Raw genomic sequence first — 20,372 nt, forward strand, 5'->3', positions numbered from 1 at the left:
AATTTATTGTCTATTTCTATAGAAGTTCACTCATCACTTGGACTTCTATCCACTTTTGCACACTTTTGTCTATTATCAGTTTAACAAAAGTCAAAGTTACGGTTTGAAGAGATATTAACGGTTTTTAAATTTACCCCCCCTTTACCATAGAAAAATTTAAAAGATTCGAAAACAGAACAGAATATAGTTGTATTAACAGCAATAAAAAATATTTTCAGAGATACGCATTAAAAATGTGACGGATAATATTATCGTTTAAATCAATGTTTTTTTAATGTAAAAAAAAAACAATGAAGGCAATTTCTTATGGATGTTGATTTAAATAAATCAATTTGGTTTGATTGCCATCGGCAAATGGAATGTGGGACATAATTTTCTCACTTTTCTACTGTTTACGTAATTATGCCAATTATGGCATTCATAAAATGATTTAAATAATCGAAAAATTCGATTGTACAGATTAGTCGTAGCTTCTTTCAAATAAATAAATAAAATAAAAATAACAAATAGAAAACAAAATGGAGGCTGCGATTAGAAAAATACATCTTACCTCAAAAAGAGAAATTTATTGAAATATTCATCAATGTGACTTGAGGAAATAGATCATTGATATATACGGATCCAAAAACATTGCATATTTACAGGTTTTAAGAAATAATGCAATGTAGACGTTCAATAATGGGCAGAATGGTGAACGTCATACAATTGTATAAAGCGATCGCTCAAGCCAGCCGAATGCTAGGTTGTAAGCCCAGGAATGCTTACATTTTCTATCATGTGAAAGGGAAGAACGATATATGATTCAGATTAAGTTGAGACACCTTTAAATTATTGTTGTTTATTTGTTAAAAAAATATATTTATTTATTTTTATATCTAATCGTAGTAACACCTTGATTCTATTTACAAAGGCAAGGTGATTAGTCCTGCGCTCCAAATTCACAAATTCATGGGTATTCTTCTTCTTCTGTGCATTTCAGGTTCCACTGACGTCAACCATCACTTCAGAGTAATTTTCATTATTTTAGGCAGCTTTAAACAGCGCCTCGACGGATCTAATCCCCTTCCAACCTCGTATATTCCGGAGAGATTCATGTTCAGAGGAGTGGAATATGTTTGTTGGTATCCAGATGATGTAATGGGGCTCAGAATGAAGGATATATCGGCTATATAGTAAATAAAATAGAAAAGGGTATCAGGTAGCTTAGAGGAGGAAACAAATATTCCGCACAAAGAACTTAAAACGTATATCTGTGGTTTAATGTTGATGTTTGTATTTTCTATAATGTTATTTAATTTTTCACTATCTGTAAGTTACATAACTTTTGCGTTTGAATGCAATAATTATCGAGCTACCGTTTCAAATCATTTGTGACATTTGTAATACACCGCATAACTATAACATCTTTTATTCATTATTTTAAACACTTATTTTCTCTAAAATAATTAGTTTTTATTACAATAACATGTATGAAAAAATGTTTGAACCCATCTAGAAAACAAATTATCCATCGAAGCTTTGAAAAGGAACGAATAAAAACATTTTTACTGTGCGTCTCTTTCACTCTTGAGCACAAGCACTCAAGTTACTATCGCGATACTCGGCGCGAGCGAGATGCAGATATATTTTCTCTGATTTCAGCAAAAATATCCATTTTCATTTTAATTTCACTTGGTAAATACCAATATGTATTTATTAAAATATATTGTGACACTTGTTTTATTGCATTCCGCATCATCTACAAACATCGTGGATGGATAAAAATGAATAGATATTACAACAAAGTGGTAAAATGATTATCATTTTATCACCTTTATGATAGGATCGTTCAGGAAAATTTCCACAGATGGCGGTAGTATGAAGGATTAAGCTAGGCGTTCTTGTAAAATGACAGATTTGAGGTTGCTGGTTTATTTTTGATATTTTGTGAGATCGATGTGGTTATGTGAACGAATCTTATATTTAACAAACTGTGCTTACTGAAAAATAGATATATCTATTTGTGATTGCTGTAGAAATAACATATATAAATTACTTTGTGGAAAATCATTGTAAGACAGAAATATTGTTAAAACGAAAATATTGGAAAGGAATGTAAGGCTGAACTAGGGATAGTTAAAAATATTATGAAGAGTTCTTGAAGGTGGTATGGACATGTGGAGCGAATGTATAACGAGAGAATGACTTGGAAGTATTAAAAACGAACATATTAGAAAGGAACGTAAGGCTGAACTAAGGATAATTGAAAATATTAAGAAGAGTACTTTAAGGTGGTATGGACATGTGGAGCGAATGGATAGCGAGAGAATTATTGAGAAAGTATATTTGGCAAAGGAGACGGCCGAAAAAGACTTGGCACGATCAGATCAATCAGAACCTAAAATCTGGTGGTGTCAAAAGTCTGCGTAATAAGAGGGATGTGAAGGAAGCTAAGAGTGTTTGGACAGAAGAATGTGGCGTTCCCTCTTCTCTGCCTACCCCTGCAGAGAAACATTACTTAGGACTTATTAAATAAAATAAAAAAATACTTTTAAAAATATGTATTTACATAAAATAAAACAACCAAAAGCCGAGACTAGTCGAAACACACAAACAACTTATAATAAATATAATTCAAGTACATAATTTCTTTTAAAATCTTTGGGTTTTAAAAAGTACAAATTAAATGGAATATAATATTCCCAAATTCTTTTATATTTAATCTAGTAACTACATCTCCATACAAAAAAGAAAGGTATTAAATTCCAGCTCAAACTATTGATAACAGTCGACCCGATGATGGAATGGTTATTATGAATGTGCTGACCATTACACTACGGAGGCGGACAGACAAACAATTAATTCATAAATTAAAATTGAGTTTTACAAATGAAATGCCGAATCGATAAATTAAAATGGGATTTGTGAACACTGATATTTAAAAATAGGGTCTTATCACATTTTCTTATCAGCAAATATATATATATATATATATTTTAAATTCAAAATTATCGGTACAATATTTAGCAAAGATTAAACTATCCGTATTCAATATCCCAGAAGGAGGTATGATCCAAATGCCGCTATTACGAGCTCGTAGAATATTAATTTTCTAGTTTTAAAAGGCACCGCAGTGTAATCGTATAGACGCCTGACTGCCAACCCTGTATCATTTATCAGTTGAACTAATGTGTAAAGGCAACTAGCCGTAACTCAAGTTGCGGCTATTGGGCGTAACACGGCCCAAAGCATTCTTATAACTGGCCTCCATCATATACAATCACAGATTTTGCTCCATCTCTTTCCTTCAACGAGATATTCATTATCCAAATAGCCGCAAAATTGTATTAATTTGATACATGTGTTGGCAAAAAGCATCATTTTAAGTTAACTATAAACTCTTTTATCTCAAAAGTACTGTTATTGACTTGCGGCTATTTGCCTTTGCACATTAGTCAACCCCATGACTATTTGCCAATTGAATCCATTTATTACTTGCCAGTTGATCCCCAAACCTGTATAATCCTTATTTACTAGTGGAATCTTATGATATCATAATTTGTCAATTGAACCCCATGACATTTTCCAATTAAATCACTGTACTACTTGCCAGTTGAACTCCATCAAAAGTTAGACTCTAAAACCAATTCACCAGTTGAACGATCGTTTGACAATTGAACCCTATAACTATGTACATATTTGTTAGTTGAACACCATGATACTTTGCCAGTTCAATTTTCTATTCGACACTCGAATCCCATGACTATTTGTCAGATCAATTGACTATTTGACAGTTGAACCCCATGACTATATGCCTTTTGAACCCCATGAATATTTGGCAGTCGAACCCCAAGACAATTTGACTGTTGCATCCCACAATTAAGCTAATCAAAATGACTATTTGACAATTGAACCCCATTTTGTCTATTTGTATATTGAGCCCCTACGGTCTTTACACCCTTCATTTGTGACTATATTTAAATAAAAATATATGTTATCGTAATTCTTAGATTACCTTCTACGAAATGCTATCATTATTATTAATAATATTAAAAATATTTTTTTCCTTAATAAAATATAGGTTTTCATATTTTGGTAGAGCTTTAAATTTGGTCCACAGAGTGTGATGATGACACTTATGCTTCTGTCTCTGCATTCATGTCGGCTTCAATTTCTTCTGGAGTTCTTAGATCGATGGCGAATTTCTTCTTGATGGTAGATATCTTGGTCTCGCCTTCGCCGTCTGTGGAATAACACAAGGGTATGTTAAATCGCGTCATATTCCTCGTCATCATTCGTCATCATTAGTCATCAATCGTCATCGATCGTCATCGATGGTCACGATCGTCATAAATGTCATCAATCGTCATCATTCGTCATCAATCGTCATCATTCGTCATCATTCGTCATCATTAGTCATCAATCGTCATCGATCGTCATCGATGATCACGATCGTCATAAATGTCATCAATCGTTATCAATCGTCATCATTCGTCATCATTCGTCATCAATCGTCATCATTCGTCATCAATCTTCATCAATTGTCATCATTCATCAGTCATCTCAATCCTTAGTAATCGTCAAAAATCGTCATCAATCGTCATCAATCTCATCAATCGTTGACGATCATCAACCTTTGTCAACAATCCGGTTACCATGTCATTCCAGTTACCATGTCAGCCCGGTTACCATGTCAACCCGGTTACCATGTCAACGCTGTTAAAATGTCATCCCGGTTACCTTATCAATCCGGTAATCATGTCAATCTTGTCAATCCTGTCAACCCAATAACCGTGTCAACCCTGTCAATCCTATCAACCCAGTTACCATGTTAGCCCAGTTACCATGTCAACCCTGTCAATCCTGTCAACCCTGTCAATCCTGTCAACCCGTGAACCATGTTACCCTGTTATCATGACAACCTTGTTACCATGTCAACTCTATAACCATGTCAACTCTGTCAATCCTGTCAACCCGTAAACCATGTAACCCTGTTTTCATGACAACCTTGTTACCACGTCAACTCTATAACCATGTCAACCCTGTCAACTCTGTCAATACTGTAACCATGTCAACCCAGTCAAACCCTATCAAACCTGTCAACTCAATCGAACCTGTCATCTCTGCCTACCCATTCAAGCCAAATACGTGGCTTGGTCATGTCGGGAGCCGGAATAATCGGCTGATACGTATGAGGAGATGCACGGTTGTGTGGCGTTCTGTTCTCTCTGCCTACCCCTTCAGTATGATGGTTGGTTAGGTAAATATAAATACCTCATATATAGCGTCTACAAAACATTTCATCATTGCATTGACCTATGAACGAGTGATTAAAAGATTTCCTAGGTGTATTGCATATTAACTAATGGTAAACGATTTAAAACCAATTTATCAGCATTTAAAAGTAGCATTATGCAATGTTACTTATGTAGTGTTACGATTTAGCAATGCTTTAATTCTCTTATCAAACACAGATGTTGTAATGTGTAAATTAATTCTAAAATGCTGTAGCACTCAATTTTTGAATGTCCCAAGGAGTGTCAGACTACTCCCTGAATGGTAGAACAGTGTACGGTAGATGTACCTGCAGTGCAGAGTGTAAGGGAGCACTGCCCGCAGAATTGAGGTCAGACTACTCCCTGAATGGTAGAACAGTGTACGGTAGATGTACCTGCAGTGCAGAGTGTAAGGCAGCGCTGCCCGCAGAATGGAGGTCAGACTACTCCCTGAATGGTAGAATAGTGTACGGTAGATTTACCTGCAGTGCAGAGTGTAAGGGAGCGCTGCCCGCAGAATGGAGGTCAGACTACTCCCTGAATGGTAGAATAGTGTCAGACTACTCCCGCAGAATGGAGGTCAGACTACTCTCTGAATGGTAGAACAGTGTACGGTAGATGTACCTGCAGTGCAGAGTGTAAGGGAGCACTGCCCGCAGAATGGAGGTCAGACTACTCCCTGAATGGTAGAATAGTGTACGGTAGATGTACCTGCAGTGCAGAGTGTAAGGGAGCGCTGCCCGCAGAATGGAGGTCAGACTACTCCTTGAATGGTAGAACAGTGTACGGTAGATCTACCTGCAGTGCAGAGTGTAAGGGAGCACTGCCCGCAGAATGGAGGTCAGACTACTCCCTGAATGGTAGAACAGTGTACGGTAGATGTACCTGCAGTGCAGAGTGTAAGGGAGCACTGCCCGCAGAATTGAGGTCAGACTACTCCCTGAATGGTAGAACAGTGTACGGTAGATGTACCTGCAGTGCAGAGTGTAAGGGAGCACTGCCCGCAGAATGGAGGTCAGACTGCTCCCTGAATGGTAGAACAGTGTACGGTAGATGTACCTGCAGTCGGAACAAGTGCAGAGTATAAGGGAGCATATTAAAACTTACCTGGAACATTTCCTTGTTTTTCTTTAACTGTTCGGGAATATTCTTGAAACGCGGCTGCTAAGGCGTAGGTCAGACCTCTGGCGGCACTTCTGGAAGGGAAATTAATGAAGAATATCAATAACTTGTTAAGGATATTAGGAAAAGGGTGAAATGCCACAACTGAGAAATAAACAGGGGGGAAAGAAAATACTGGTAGAGTTTGCAAAGATAGAGCTGTAAAAATGTTTTAGTCTCTCGGCTCGTTTGGTTTGTGACCTTAAATAACCTGGATCAGTAGAACTGTCACTTGGTTCGTGACCTAAAACTACTTGGATTAGTTAAACTGTTACTTGATTCGTGACCTTTAACTATCTGGATTAGAACTGTCACTTGATTCGTGACATAAAACTATATGGATCAATAGAACTGTCACTTGGTTTATGACCTTAAATTATCTGGATTAGTAGAACTGTTACTTGGTTCGTGACCTAAAACTATATGGATTAGTAGAACTGTCACTAGGTTCGTAACCTGAATAGTAGAATTAGTACAACTGTCACTTAGGTCGTGACTTATAAAATTACCTGGATCAGTAGAACTGTCGTGATCTAAGATTACCTTGATTAGTAGAACTGTCACTTGGTTCGTAACCTGATAGTTAAACTAGTAGAACTGTCATTTGGGTCGTGACCTTAAATCACCTGGATCAGTAGAACTGTCACTAGGGTCGTGACCTAAGATTACCTGGACTCGCACACGAACGCGTGACAGTTGAAGGGATTAAGCCCCTTGGCCGACTCCTTGACGACTATCATGGAGAAGACCCTCGTGTACACCAGGTCCTGGACCCCATAGGATATGGAGTCTATGGGGAAGTCGGCCGACAAGGTCTGGTCCTGATTTTTTCCACTCAGGCTGCCTATGGATCGCAGCTGTACTCCGTCAGTGGAAATAATCAATTTTACAATCGGTAGAATCTGACCTAAAAAAATAAAAATATTTTTTTTTTATTTACTTATTTAACCCAAGATAACTAAACTGTATTTGTAGATACATAGTAACTAAACATTCGTCAGGCGGACTACGCAATTAAAAACGTGAAAATTATCAAAAGTATTTATTGAAAACAGTAACTGGTTACATGACACTTAAGTTTGGTTTATTAGGAATGAATGTAAGAGACATTTAACAATAAATCAGTATTCCGTAAACAGAGCCTGGCGGGTGCGGGGTGCAGGGAAGTGAGTGCACTTGACTTGCACCCAGAAGGGCGTCGTCGCGTGGACGAATGTTTAGTTATCTAGGGTAAATATAGTTGTATGCCCCATTGACTGCACATGTTAAAACTATTACCTAAGTACCTAGAATTGTTTAGCTATAAAAGTGCCGTCAGTTCATTTAGTTTTCACGTCCGTTTGAAAATGCCATAACTAGGCGAAACAATTGTCACAAAATTGATTTTTATGTGTTTTTTTAACAATAAAATACAACGTAGTAGACTCAAAAAATCTGTGTTTAATTTAACATTTAATACATAAATTATTGTATATGTGTTTATATGTATGTACAGTATCGAACAGATTAATTGAAACATAACTTTTTTTGTTGTATTTTCGTAAAAAGTTTTGTAAAATCTTTTGTTTATTAGTTATATCACAAATTAATATTTAATATGATCTTATTTGGGCTCAAATCAATGATTTAACTCTTCTTGGCATGTATTATATAAGGTTTTGACACGTGGATGCCATTTTTTCGTCTCGATACCATACCTGAATTATGGACAATATGAGTTTCTCCACCGTAGTGCAATCAATTTTGGAGAGCCGATTCTCACAGATTGCCGATAGATTTTCAATTAGGTTTATGTCTGGCAAAATTCTTGACCAGTCCAACACAGTTCATTGTTTTTGTGTGAAAATTTTCATATTTTTTTTGGATTTGTGGCAGGGGGTTAAATCCTGCTGAAATATTCCATTACCATTTGACATTGGTTTTTGTATCTCTGGTAGTATCTTTTCCAGTAGAATTGGGTGACACTTCTAGCTATTCATCATCTCAGTCTCTGAAAGAAGCAGCCCTGGTCCATAATACGAGGAGCACCCTTAAAACATTTTTTAGAGGGTGTTTAAAATACGAAAATAATGTTTTGTTTCAGTTGATCTGTTCGATACTGTATGTAGTTAACAAATAAATGATTTTAATTAATGCAAAAGAGGATGAAACTCACCTGGGGGTAGACTTTTAGCTGCGGAAACCATGTTGTCGACAGGTCTTCTCGTGTGTTTGATGCCCCAAAGTCCTCCAGCATCGTGTTGACCCAAATATTTCACCTAGAACGAAGAATAAAGAAGATGATAAAAGGGTGATTAGATTTTTTTTTACATCTCAACATATATGAATATGGAAGTCTGGGCATTTACGGGGCTTAAAGGCTGTCATAGGCTGTTTTTTTGATAATCATTATTTTATTTTTTATTTGGGTTAACGACAGCAACTTATGTAAAAAAAATCATTAAAAAATATACATTAAACAAGACAATTATATTATTTTTTCATCAAACATTTCATCAAAGATGAAAAAGAATATCGAAGAAGTTCGCTTATATTACATTTAATATAAACTGTTTTTTACATTTAATTTACATTATATATATATATATATATATATATATATATATATATATATATATATATATATATATATATATATATATATATATATATATATATATATATTTTTTTTTTTTTTTTTGTTTATTTTTGGCAAAGCACCCAATTTTGGGTGATACCTGCCATACTAGTGATTTTATATACTTAAATAATTTTTTTTTTTTTATTGATTTTTTTTGGGGTCACACGCTTTTGCTATACTTTTTTAAATGTTTAATAATCGCACCGTTAACATTTTTCGAGTTCATTGACAATAGGTGTTGGACATTCAGCGGGAAGGACAAACCCTCAGACCGAATGTCCTGAATGAACTCGAGGTTAGGGAGTAAGGGGCAGTTGAAAAATACGTGGTCAGCAGTTATATATATATATATATATATAAAATCATATCACGCTATGAGGTTGCTCTGGATGTATGACGTGTTTTTTTTTTTCGTCCGCCTCCGTAGTGTAATGGTCAGCACACTCGGCTACCGTTCTGGAGGTCCCGGGTTCGATTCCCAAGGGGGGCAAAATAAATATATGTGATTTTTTCACTGTCATATTTATTCAATATTACCCTGGACTGGTACCTGAAGCGGAGGGCTGATCACCCTTCCTTCATGTGTAAACGATCAAGATAACACTGCGTTTATATGACGCAGTGCCCTATGCACCATTGGGGTGCGGATAAGGGTTTTTATTATTATAAAAGGGTGATGATTTTTTTTGACATCTCAACATATATGAATATGGAAGTCTGGGCATTTACGGGGCTTATAGGCTGTCATAGGCTGTTATTATTATTATTATTATTATATTTAACTTTTGTAGAACAAAACATTAAAAGATATACATTAAACAAGACAATTAAATTATTTTTTGACATTTCATCAAAGATTTAAAAAAATAACGAAGAAGTTCGCTTATATTACATCAAATACAAACTGTTTTTAACACTTGATTGACATCATATATATATATTTACATCTTCCTACAGCAAACAAAACATTCATTTTTTTATTTTTTCAGACTCTTTTCATTCTTCGTACATTCAGGCATCTCATCATACATTTTAAAACCCTTATGCATTACACAATTTTGCGACACTGTTGACAAAAATGGCAGTCTTATTTTATTTACAATATTTTGTGTGTTCAAATACTTGTTCACAAAATGTAGATTATCTCCAATTAGAGGTATCTGTAATTGGAGATTATCCAGATTTTTTGAACAAGTATTTGGACACACTCAAAATGCTGTAAATAAATTATCTGGTCAAATTATAAGCTTAAATAATAAAAATGAAAATGATATTTTCTGGCGTATCTCATGAGTGTGATTATGATCCAGGATTCGGACCTAAATAATAAAATAATAATAAAACCCTTATCCGCACCCCAATGGTGCATAGGGCACTGCGCCATATAAACGCAGTGTTATCTTGATCGTTTACACATGAAGGAAAGGTGATCAGCCCTCCGCTTCAGGTACCAGTCCAGGGTAATATTGAATAAATATTACAGTGAAAAAATCACTCATATTTATTTTACCCCCCCTGGGAATCGAACCCGGATCATCCAGAACGGTAGCCCAGCGTGCTGACCATTACACTACGGAGGCAGACTTTTGGAGGCAGGTTTCTTCTCAGCAAAAAGCTTCTTTTCATCTCACCAATAGATGTCTCTAGTGAAGTTCTAGTGATTCAAGAATAATGTTTCAAAATTGGTTAATATATATATAACTTCCAAGAATATGAGTAGTGTGGTTGTCAATCAGGGGTAGAATTGGTGAATGTTACAGTGTGTAAAGTGACCACTTAAACTAGCCTATGACGGTCGTCAGCCCCGTAAACGCCCAGACTTCCATATTCTTCTTCATCTTTGATGAGATGTCAAAAAATAATATCTTATTTTACCCTTATTTCTAGTACTATGTTCATAAACTTTTTATTTTATCTCTTTTTTATGTGTCCATTTCAATTTTTTTGAATAATTAATATATTTTTAATAATTATCATTCATGATTGGCCAGCCCTGATGGATGCACAGGTATTTGTACCTGCGGAAGTGTCAGACCGGAAGTATCCGTCACGGCTCGTGCCCGGGCGACATTGCTCGACCATTGAGTTCCGTGACGACACTCTGTTTGTTCGAGCAATACTCGGTATTGAAATTCTTTTGAAAATGCCATAACTAGGCGAAACAATTGTCACAAAATCTATTTTTAAGTCTTTTTTTAACAATAAAATACAATATAATTTATATTTAAAGCAGTAACTTTGTGATTTTCCATTTTATAATTAACCCTTTCCGGACTCCCAAAATTAAAAAAAAATCATTTACATTCCAATTGGAAAAATATATTTTGTCCTCTGCTCCACATCGGCTGTCCAATTTTAAAACACAGTAAGGGACATTTTTTTTTTAGTACGTTTTTTTTTGCATTTTTGGACTAAGTAGAATCTACTTAGTCCAAAAATGCAATAAAAACATACTACAAAAAAATGTCCCTTACTGTGTTTTGAGTTTGGACAGCCGACATACTGCTGTAATTGGTACGAGTGACAAAAATGTAAGCTAGGAATTTAAATAAATAATTCTTATGATGAAAAAATGTCGAATATAATCCAACATGGGACCTAAGAGGAAAAAATCAATGTCGAATGAGATTCCACATTGGACCAGTAAGGGTTCAAATATAATTTGTTTTTAAATAACTGTACATATTTTATTATAACTTAATTATAATGTCTACCGGTTTCCAACCTAACCGCTTTTTTATCAAGACTGATTAATACTTAAGTATTAATTATTTTATTAAAAAGACTACGTTCTTACCTTGAATTTTTAATTCAATCTCAAGAATCGCATTTCGACTGCTGTTGAAATGCGATCCATCAGACGAATGGGCTGCAAAACGATGTATGGTAGATATTTGAATGGTGATACAAGGAAATAATTCAAGGCTGAGATAAGCATTATGGCGTGGACATGAAAATAAGAAAATCATAGCTAAATTAGAGGAAATAAACACATTTTTAATTTAAGTTTTACTTAGTTATTAAATCAGTCCGCCTCCGTAGTGTAATGGTAAGCACGCTCGGCTACCGTTCTGAAGGTCCCGGGTTCGATTCTCAGGGGGGGGATCAAATAAATATAGGTGATTTTTTCACTCAAATATTTATTCAATATTACCCTGGACTGGTACCTGAAGCGGAGGGCTGATCACCTTTCCTTCATGTGTTAACACGATCAAGATAACGCTGCGTTTATATGATGCAGTGCCCTATGCACCATTGGGGTGCGGGTAAGGGTTTGAGATAGTTATTTAAACTTGAATTAAAAATGGATAGATTTTACCACAAAGCGACTGCCGAATTGATTAATGATATAATCTCAACTGGAGGAAAAATCACCACTGAGCGCTGGTTCCAACCCTAACGTACGAAAATAAAAGAATAACATACCTGGAAGTCGATGGGCAGATCATCGATGGTAACGACGTCACTTTTTTCTGTCATTTTAAATATTTATTTCTCCTTCAATATATCACCGTCTTTCACTCATAACACTAGATTTTAATAGTTCACTTTTTTTTATATTACTTCAATTTTCACTGCTATAATTGAACAAACCATATTATTTTTTTGACATCTCATCCAAGACGAAGAACAAATTGAAGTCTGGTCATTTACGGGGCTGACGACCGTCATAGGCTGGTTTGATTTACCACTTTACACACGCGTGACATTCACCAATTCTCCTTTTTTTTCATCTCACCAATAGATGTCTCGAGCGAAGTTCTAATGATTCAAGAACAATGTTTCAAAATTGGTTCATATACTTATATGGAACTTTCAAAGAATTTTAATAGTGTGGTCGTTTAATAATGTGTAGAATTGGTGAATGTTACACGTGTGCAAAGTGATCACTTACACCAGCCTATGCGGGTCGTCAGCCCCGTGAATGCCCAGACTTCCATATTCTTCTTCATCTTTGATGAGATGTCAAAAAAATTATATGAAAAATAACTCCTATATATATACTATATAAAGGAGTTATCTTTTATATTTATATATATATATATATATATATATATATATATATATATATATATATATATATATATATATATATATATATATAATATATATATATATATATATATATATATATATATATATATTTATATGTATATAAATATATATATATGTATATATATATATATATATATATATATATATATATATATATATATATATATATATGTATATATATATATATATATATATATATATATATATATATATATATATAATCATATCACGCTATGAAATTTCTCTGGATGTATGACGTGTTATCTTAAACGCCAAGGTTATCGGTCTTACTCAGACATGCAGTGGAATCAAACCAAAAGATAAGGAACACATTTAAATCAATTTCAATCTCGAAATCTTTACTAAGTAATAAATATTTTAAGTAATATAATTTAATAGTAATATTATTTTAATTTAATTAAAATTTGAGTGATAAATATTTCTTGTTTAGAAGTCACTAAGGCAAATGGTAACAGAAATTTTCTTCTTCATCTATGTAGAGACGTCAATAAAAAAAAACATTTTTTAAATAATTCATGCGTGGAGCAAATCCGGAATCTGTCAAGAAAAATTTCTTCACACTCCTACTTGACTTTTTTCATATTTTTTTCTACTAAAGCAGGGTAGGCACTGTTAATGTGTCTATATGGAGAGTGCGCCACTGCTTTTAGTCATGTTTTTGTACTCTTGTACTGTAATAATGGGAACCGTATGTAATTTATCGGCTTATAACAATACGACACCATTTTGCTCGGTAATTGACTTTCTTAAGCCTACTATTACAGACGTGTATTATATAGGCTGTTTTTATTTAGAGGAAGGCAAATTCAAATTTCCCGTAATAAATTGATGGTGGCAGCCGCCGTGTGGCATGTTGCGCCATTTTGTTGACACCACAGCTCTGTCACATCAATGCCATTCAACTGAGGTACGAAGAAGTCAGTAATCATGGTTCTGTAGCGCTTTCCATTGACCGTAACATTCTGGCCGGCGTCGTCTTTAAAGCAATATGAGCCAATGATTCCACCTGCCCATAAAGCACACCAAACAGTGACTTTAAATGGATGTAAGGGTGTCTAGACAAAGGCTTTTGGGTTTTCTCTACTCTCAATTCCGCTTATTGACATAGCCATTTAACCCAAAATGTGCCTCATCGGTGAACAAAATTTTGCGTTAAAAAAGAGGATCAAGCTGAATATTGTTTTTGGCCCATTCACCGAACCTACGACGCGCATAATAGTTATTCAATCTATTAATGTTGAAAAAAAAGTCCGCCTCCGTAGTGTAATGGTCAGCACGCTTGCCTACCGTACTGGAGGTCCCGGGTTCGATTCCCAGGGGGGGTCAAATAAATATTTCACTCTAATATTTATTCAATATTATCCTGGACTGGTACCTGAAGCTGAGGGCTGATCACCTTTCGTTCACGTGTTAACGATCAAGATAACAGTGCGTTTATATAATGCAGTGCCCTATGCACCGTTGGGGTGCGGATAAGGGTTTGAAGATGAAGAATGGTGATGTGGCTAAACGTACTGGCTACAAATCAACTGTCAACTGTCAATATGACAGTCTGTAGAAAGAATGTTGCCAGTGTAAAAACCAAACCTCTTAAAAAACACCCTATACATATAAAAGTACACTTACTCAAATATGTACCTTTGCTAACGAGGCAATACCGAACTCATTTGTATGTAAATTTTCCATATTTCTTTTATGTCTCGGTACGTACATGACATTTTTCTTTTCTTTTCAATGTACACGGCTGTGCAGCAAGAGTGTGCGATGACTGTTACGATAATTTAATACTGGATGATGATAGTTTAAAAAAAGTAGGTATTTTAATTAAAAGGTATACTCAAAGTGATCATTCAAGTTTTAATGCCAGGGTTAAAGTCACATGAGCATTCTGTAATCCTTTGTAGTCGATTTAATATTTTGTTCTACATGGAGAGCGTCTTCGGAGTCGTTATTGAGATGTGAATACGTGATCAAAACCGCATCTTTTGGCTAACAAGATGTTATCATTTATTATTCACCATTCATCATGCACAATTTATCATTCATCTTTCATCGTGCGATATTCATCATTCATAATGCATCATACATAATTCATCATTCATAATTCATCGTTCATCGTTTATCGTTCATCATTCATCATTCATCGTTTATAGTTCATAATTCATCATTTGTCGTTCATCGTTCATTATTTATCATTCATCATTCATTATTCATAGTCCATCGTTCATCGTCCATCGTTCTTCGTCCATCGTTCATCGTATATCATATATCGTTCATCGTTCATCGTTCATTGTTTATCATTCATCGTTCATTTTTCATAATTTATTACGTATCATACATTCATCATTTATCATGCGTCATTTATCATTCATCATGCGTCATTTATCATTCATCATGCATCATGTATAATTCATCATGCATCACTCATCATTTATCGTTCATCATTCATCGTTTATTATAAAACATTTATCATTCATCATGCATCATTCGTCATGCATCATTAATCACTCATTACTCACACTCACCACTCACCACTCACCACTCACCACTCACCACTCACCACTCACCACTCACCACTCACCACTCACCACTCACCACTCACCACTCACCACTCACCACTCACCACTCACCACTCACCACTCACCACTCACCACTCACCACTCACCACTCACCACTCACCACTCACCACTCACCACTCACCACTCAAAAAAGAAATAATTTAGATTTAGGGAATTGCATTTATTATTTGCCTTGCTTATTATGTACAAGGTTTATAGATCATTTACTGGATTTTTATTTCTTCTAGCTAATTCAATATGTTTTTATTTGAATCTCTGTTGGGAATAGGAGGGATAATCTAGTGGCCTTTATATATGACCATTCAATCGAAGCGTAGAAAATAATGTATATATAATTATATCATCCGCCTCCGTTATGTAATGGTCAGCACGCTCGGCTGCCGTTCTGGATGTCCCGGGTTCGATTCCCAGGGGGGTTCAAATAAATATAAGTGTTTTATCACTGTAATATTTATTCAATATTACCCTGGACTGGTTGGTACCTGAAGCGGAGGCCTGATCACCTTTCCTTCATGTGTAAACGATCAAGATAACACTGCGTTTATATGAAGCAGTGCCCTATGCACCATTAAGGTGCGGATAAGGGTTTAATTAATTATATCAAGCATATTTCTGAAAAATAATACTGACAGCGTCAGGGTCAACTGGCTGTTTCGACTATACATTACGGTCGCATTGTTTTAACGATTTTAACGTACCTGCATATGCTTTATCTAGCCATATCTGAGCGTTATCAGCGAAAACGATAAGGAACCCAGATAATAGTACGGTTATGAAGTTAAGCCAATAAATGTACACAGAAGATAGTAAATATAATTTAGTAAATGCTAATTACTGCGTTTGAAAGAAGAAAAATTATGTTTTGAATATTGACAGCATTAACTTTGTGGACCATATTGATATATTATTTAGAGAAATAAAAAGACTTTTCGTTTTGATCCACTCACATTTTTATTAACAACCAACTAGTTTCGGCAACAACCTGTTGCCCTCTTCAGGCCTACAAATTACAGGGTTATAAACAAAACCCTGAAGAGGGCAACAGGCTGTTGCCGAAACTAGTTGGTTGTTAATAAAAATGTGAGTGGATCAAAAAACAAAGTCTTTTTATTTATTAAAATAATTTTTCATTCAAACCCTTATCCGCACCCCAATGGTGCATATGGCACTGCATCATACAAACGCAGTGTTATCTTGATCGTTGTTAACACATGAAGGAAAGGTGATCAGCCCTCCACTTCAGGTACCAGTCCAGGGTAATAAGGAATAAATATTAGAGTGAAAAAAAATCACTTTTATTTATTTGACCCCCCTGGGAATCGAACCCGGGACGTCCAGAACGGTAGCCGAGCGTACTGACCATTACACTACGGAGGCGGACAAATAATAAAGAAGAAAAATTAAATGGATTATTTTTTCCAGGTTAAATTGATGTTATGGTGAAAAGACTGGGGTGTGAGTGACAACACCAAGATGAAGCTTGTCAGGAGCTTGGTCCAATCCATTTTTCTCTATGCTGCTGAAACATGGACCACTAAAAAGCAGCAGAAAGGAAAAAAATGACGCATTTCGCTCACTCCTTTCAAGAACGTCATAAATCAAAAAACTTTATTTTTCAGGAGAACGTTTTTAAAGTTTAAAAATATAATACAATGTATGAAAAATAAATATCAAGCCACTTATTGAACTTTTTACTGTGCAACAGATCTTTTTAGGTAAAACATAAGGTTTTTTCTCCATTTGAAAAATATTTAGTACATTTAAAAAAATAATTAAACAATACCTTTTCTTCAAAATGCTAAAACAACACTTTCTGCCCTGTAGCGGGTAAATATTAAGTTATAAATATGCCGCTTTTGCTGGGATGTAGTACCTACATTTTCTGGGCATTCCGAAAACACGCAAAAGTCAAAATTAACGATTTTTGATTTATGACGTTCTTGAAAGGAGTGAGCGATTTATGGTCTTGAAGGAGTACGCTCCTAATTCCATGGACAGCTAGACGCTTCAACCGAGTCCATTCGCCAGGAGATTTTTTACATTAGTATCACTCTGGACAGGGTCGTTGTGTATTAAACACTTTTTACATGGTGCAGTGCCCTTTGCACCATTTGGTGCGAAGAAAGGGTTAGAAAAAGGGTTCTAAGAATGTAATATTGTACAAAGCAGTTAAATTTTTAGAAAAATGTACCTTAGCACTTAAAATATTGAAAATAACTAACCAACTAACTAATCTAACTAACCATCACGCCGCTTCTCCGCAGGGGTAGGCAGAGAGAATAGAGCGCCACACCACTTTGTGCTTGCAAACATTCTTCGCCTCTTCCACGTTCACGCATCTCTTCATACATACCCGACGATTGTTACGGCTCCTAACCTGACCACTTTCAAGTATTTGGCATACCTGATCGTGCCATGTTTTTCTCGGTCTTCCTCTGCTTCCTTTCCCGCTAACATTCGCCTCATAAATTTGTTTTACCGTTCTTTCCTCACTCATTCGTTCTACATGTCCAAACCATCTCAACACACCTTTCTTAGTTTTATCGATAGTGCTTATCTCATATTGAAAATATTAGTGAAATTTTATTTTAATACCTACGAGTATTTATACGTAGCAATCAAGATTCAACTGTTTTATACGATGCTGTGGCCTGTGCACCATTGAGGGTATATAAGGGCCAGATGAAGGGGCTGAAGAACGATTTATTGTACATATCAATTAAGAAAATGTGCCTTAAAACGATATTTTATATTTATCACACAAAATATTACTTTAATATCGGAACTTCGAGTATTTTACGATCAAGATAACACTGTTTATATATGATACAGTACCCGATGTACGATTGTGTACGATTGGGTATAGAAAACGGTATGAAGAACGTTGTTTAGTGTAAATCAAATCACTTATTGGGAAAATGTACTTTAAAACGATATTTTATATCTATCAATAAACACATTACTTAAATATCGTAACTTCGTGTATTTTACGATCAAGATAACACTGTTTATATATATATGATGCAGTACCCTATGCACCATTGGGTGTGGAAAAGGGTATGAAGAGCGTTATTTAGTACGAATCAATTCACTTATTGGAAAAACGTCGCTTAAAAAGATCACTCAAAATATGACTTTAATATCGTAACATGTATCGATGCAGTACCCAATGCACCATTGGGTGTGGAAAAGGGTATGAAGAGCGTTATTTAGTACGAATCAATTCACTTATTGGAAAAACGTCGCTTAAAAAGATCACTCAAAATATGACTTTAATATCGTAACATGTATCGATGCAGTACCCAATGCACCATTGGGTGTGGAAAAGGGTATGAAGAGCGTTATTTAGTACGAATCAATTCACTTATTGGAAAAACGTCGCTTGAAACGATCACTCAAAATATGACTTAAATATCGTAACATCGTGTATTTAACAATCAAGAGAACACTATTTTTGTACGATCCAGTGCCCTATGCACCACTGAGTGTGTTTAAGGGTTAGATGATGCGTCTAAAGAACGATTTAACGTACAAATCAATTCACTTATTTGGGAAAATGTTCCTTAAAACGATATTTTATACCTATCACCCAAAATATTACTTTAATATGGTAACTTGGTGTATTTAACGATCATGATAACACTGGTTTCATACAATGAAGTGCCCCGCACCATTGAGTGTGTATAAGGGTCGGATGAAGCGTCTGAAGAACGATTTGACGTACAAATCAATTCACTTATTTGGGAAAATGTACCTTATAAAGATATTTTTTGCGTTGTTGTTACGTAAGCGAGTTGGATGACGATGATTTGGTGTGGTTTGAAGCCGAATGCGCGGCAGGGTATCGAACCGAGGACCTAATCGCGCGCGTACCGCTCCACTGAGCGCTCGACTGTGACTGGGCGAGTGCCTAGCCGACTGTGTTGCGGGCAGGTGCGCTACCGGCGGTGCAGGGGTCCACTAACGATGGTATGCGAGCCAAATAATGTTTGTATTTTCACCTGTTGATGAGAATTTTAGCAGTACAGTACAAATGTATAAAGGCAACTAGCCGTAACTCAAGTTGTGGCTGTTTGTAACCTCTATCTGTCGTTCCTCGAATAATCGTTTTCCACGGCAACGTATGGGATAGAGACTATCGAAAGCTCGTGTAACCGATAGCGGGAGAGGTCGATGTTGATGAAAAGGAGCCGCTGCCTGTACCTGCATTTCCAGAAGCGTGCACACTCTTTGAAAGAAAACTTTCTACAACGCACATTCAATAACCGATGCTGAAAAAATACTATTTGCAAAGCCGAAAATATACTATTGACTTACGAAAATAAAACAGTCAAAAAAAAGTATTTTTTAAAAATTTTTATGCAGGATTGTATTTTTTTAAATAAATGCATTTGCATCTGAAACATGTATTCTTCTTAGAATTTTAGCCTACGAATGGTTATGCAGATTGGGAGGACGGTATCTTTACTCGGTCGTATCTATTTGCGTATTGATCTCTTAATTCCGCATTCATTGTTTTCCCGCATTCATAGTTTATTTTAGGCCCCTTTAAAAACGATGGATAGAGGTTTCACTGTATATATATATATATATATATATATATATATATATATATATATATATATATATATATATATATATATATATATATATATATATATATATATATATATATATATA

The 20,372-nt window shown here is 35.3% G+C and overlaps 1 protein-coding gene across 3 annotated transcripts; it reads right to left on the reverse strand.

Annotated features, from left to right (window-relative positions):
• Positions 1 to 2,525: 2,525 nt before the first annotated feature.
• LOC148299732 (low density lipoprotein receptor adapter protein 1-like) lies at positions 2,526 to 19,593 on the reverse strand. Of its 3 annotated transcripts, none has more exons than XM_088275760.1 (6): positions 19,447 to 19,593; positions 12,463 to 12,614; positions 8,572 to 8,674; positions 7,086 to 7,323; positions 6,363 to 6,451; positions 2,526 to 4,222 (listed from the first exon to the last, which is right to left on the reverse strand). In XM_088275760.1, exons 2-6 carry the CDS (start codon positions 12,514 to 12,516, stop codon positions 4,116 to 4,118), a joined length of 591 nt encoding a protein of 196 aa, XP_088131886.1. In that variant the 5' UTR covers positions 12,517 to 12,614; positions 19,447 to 19,593; the 3' UTR covers positions 2,526 to 4,115. The 3 variants fall into 3 exon arrangements, with proteins under 3 accessions (XP_088131886.1, XP_088131888.1, XP_088131887.1); XM_088275762.1 differs by having other exon boundaries at positions 19,478 to 19,541; XM_088275761.1 differs by lacking the exon at positions 19,447 to 19,593 and adding an exon at positions 19,294 to 19,414.
• Positions 19,594 to 20,372: the final 779 nt, after the last annotated feature.

Source organism: Brachycentrus maculatus, unplaced genomic scaffold (assembly GCF_059751285.1).
Source record: "Brachycentrus maculatus isolate JH-2025_06_01 unplaced genomic scaffold, ASM5975128v1 h1tg000984l, whole genome shotgun sequence".
Classification (NCBI taxonomy): domain Eukaryota; kingdom Metazoa; phylum Arthropoda; class Insecta; order Trichoptera; family Brachycentridae; genus Brachycentrus; species Brachycentrus maculatus.

Coding starts and splice junctions, on each gene's coding strand:
- LOC148299732 (XM_088275760.1), bottom strand. CDS start 12,516: ATGACAGAAAAAAGTGACGTCGTTACCATCGATGATCTGCCCATCGAC. Junction 7,324..8,571: donor AGCTAAAAGTCTACCCCCAG/GTGAGTTTCATC, acceptor TTATTTTTTTAG/GTCAGATTCTACCGATTGTA. Junction 4,223..6,362: donor AAAACAAGGAAATGTTCCAG/GTAAGTTTTAAT, acceptor GTTATTCCACAG/ACGGCGAAGGCGAGACCAAG.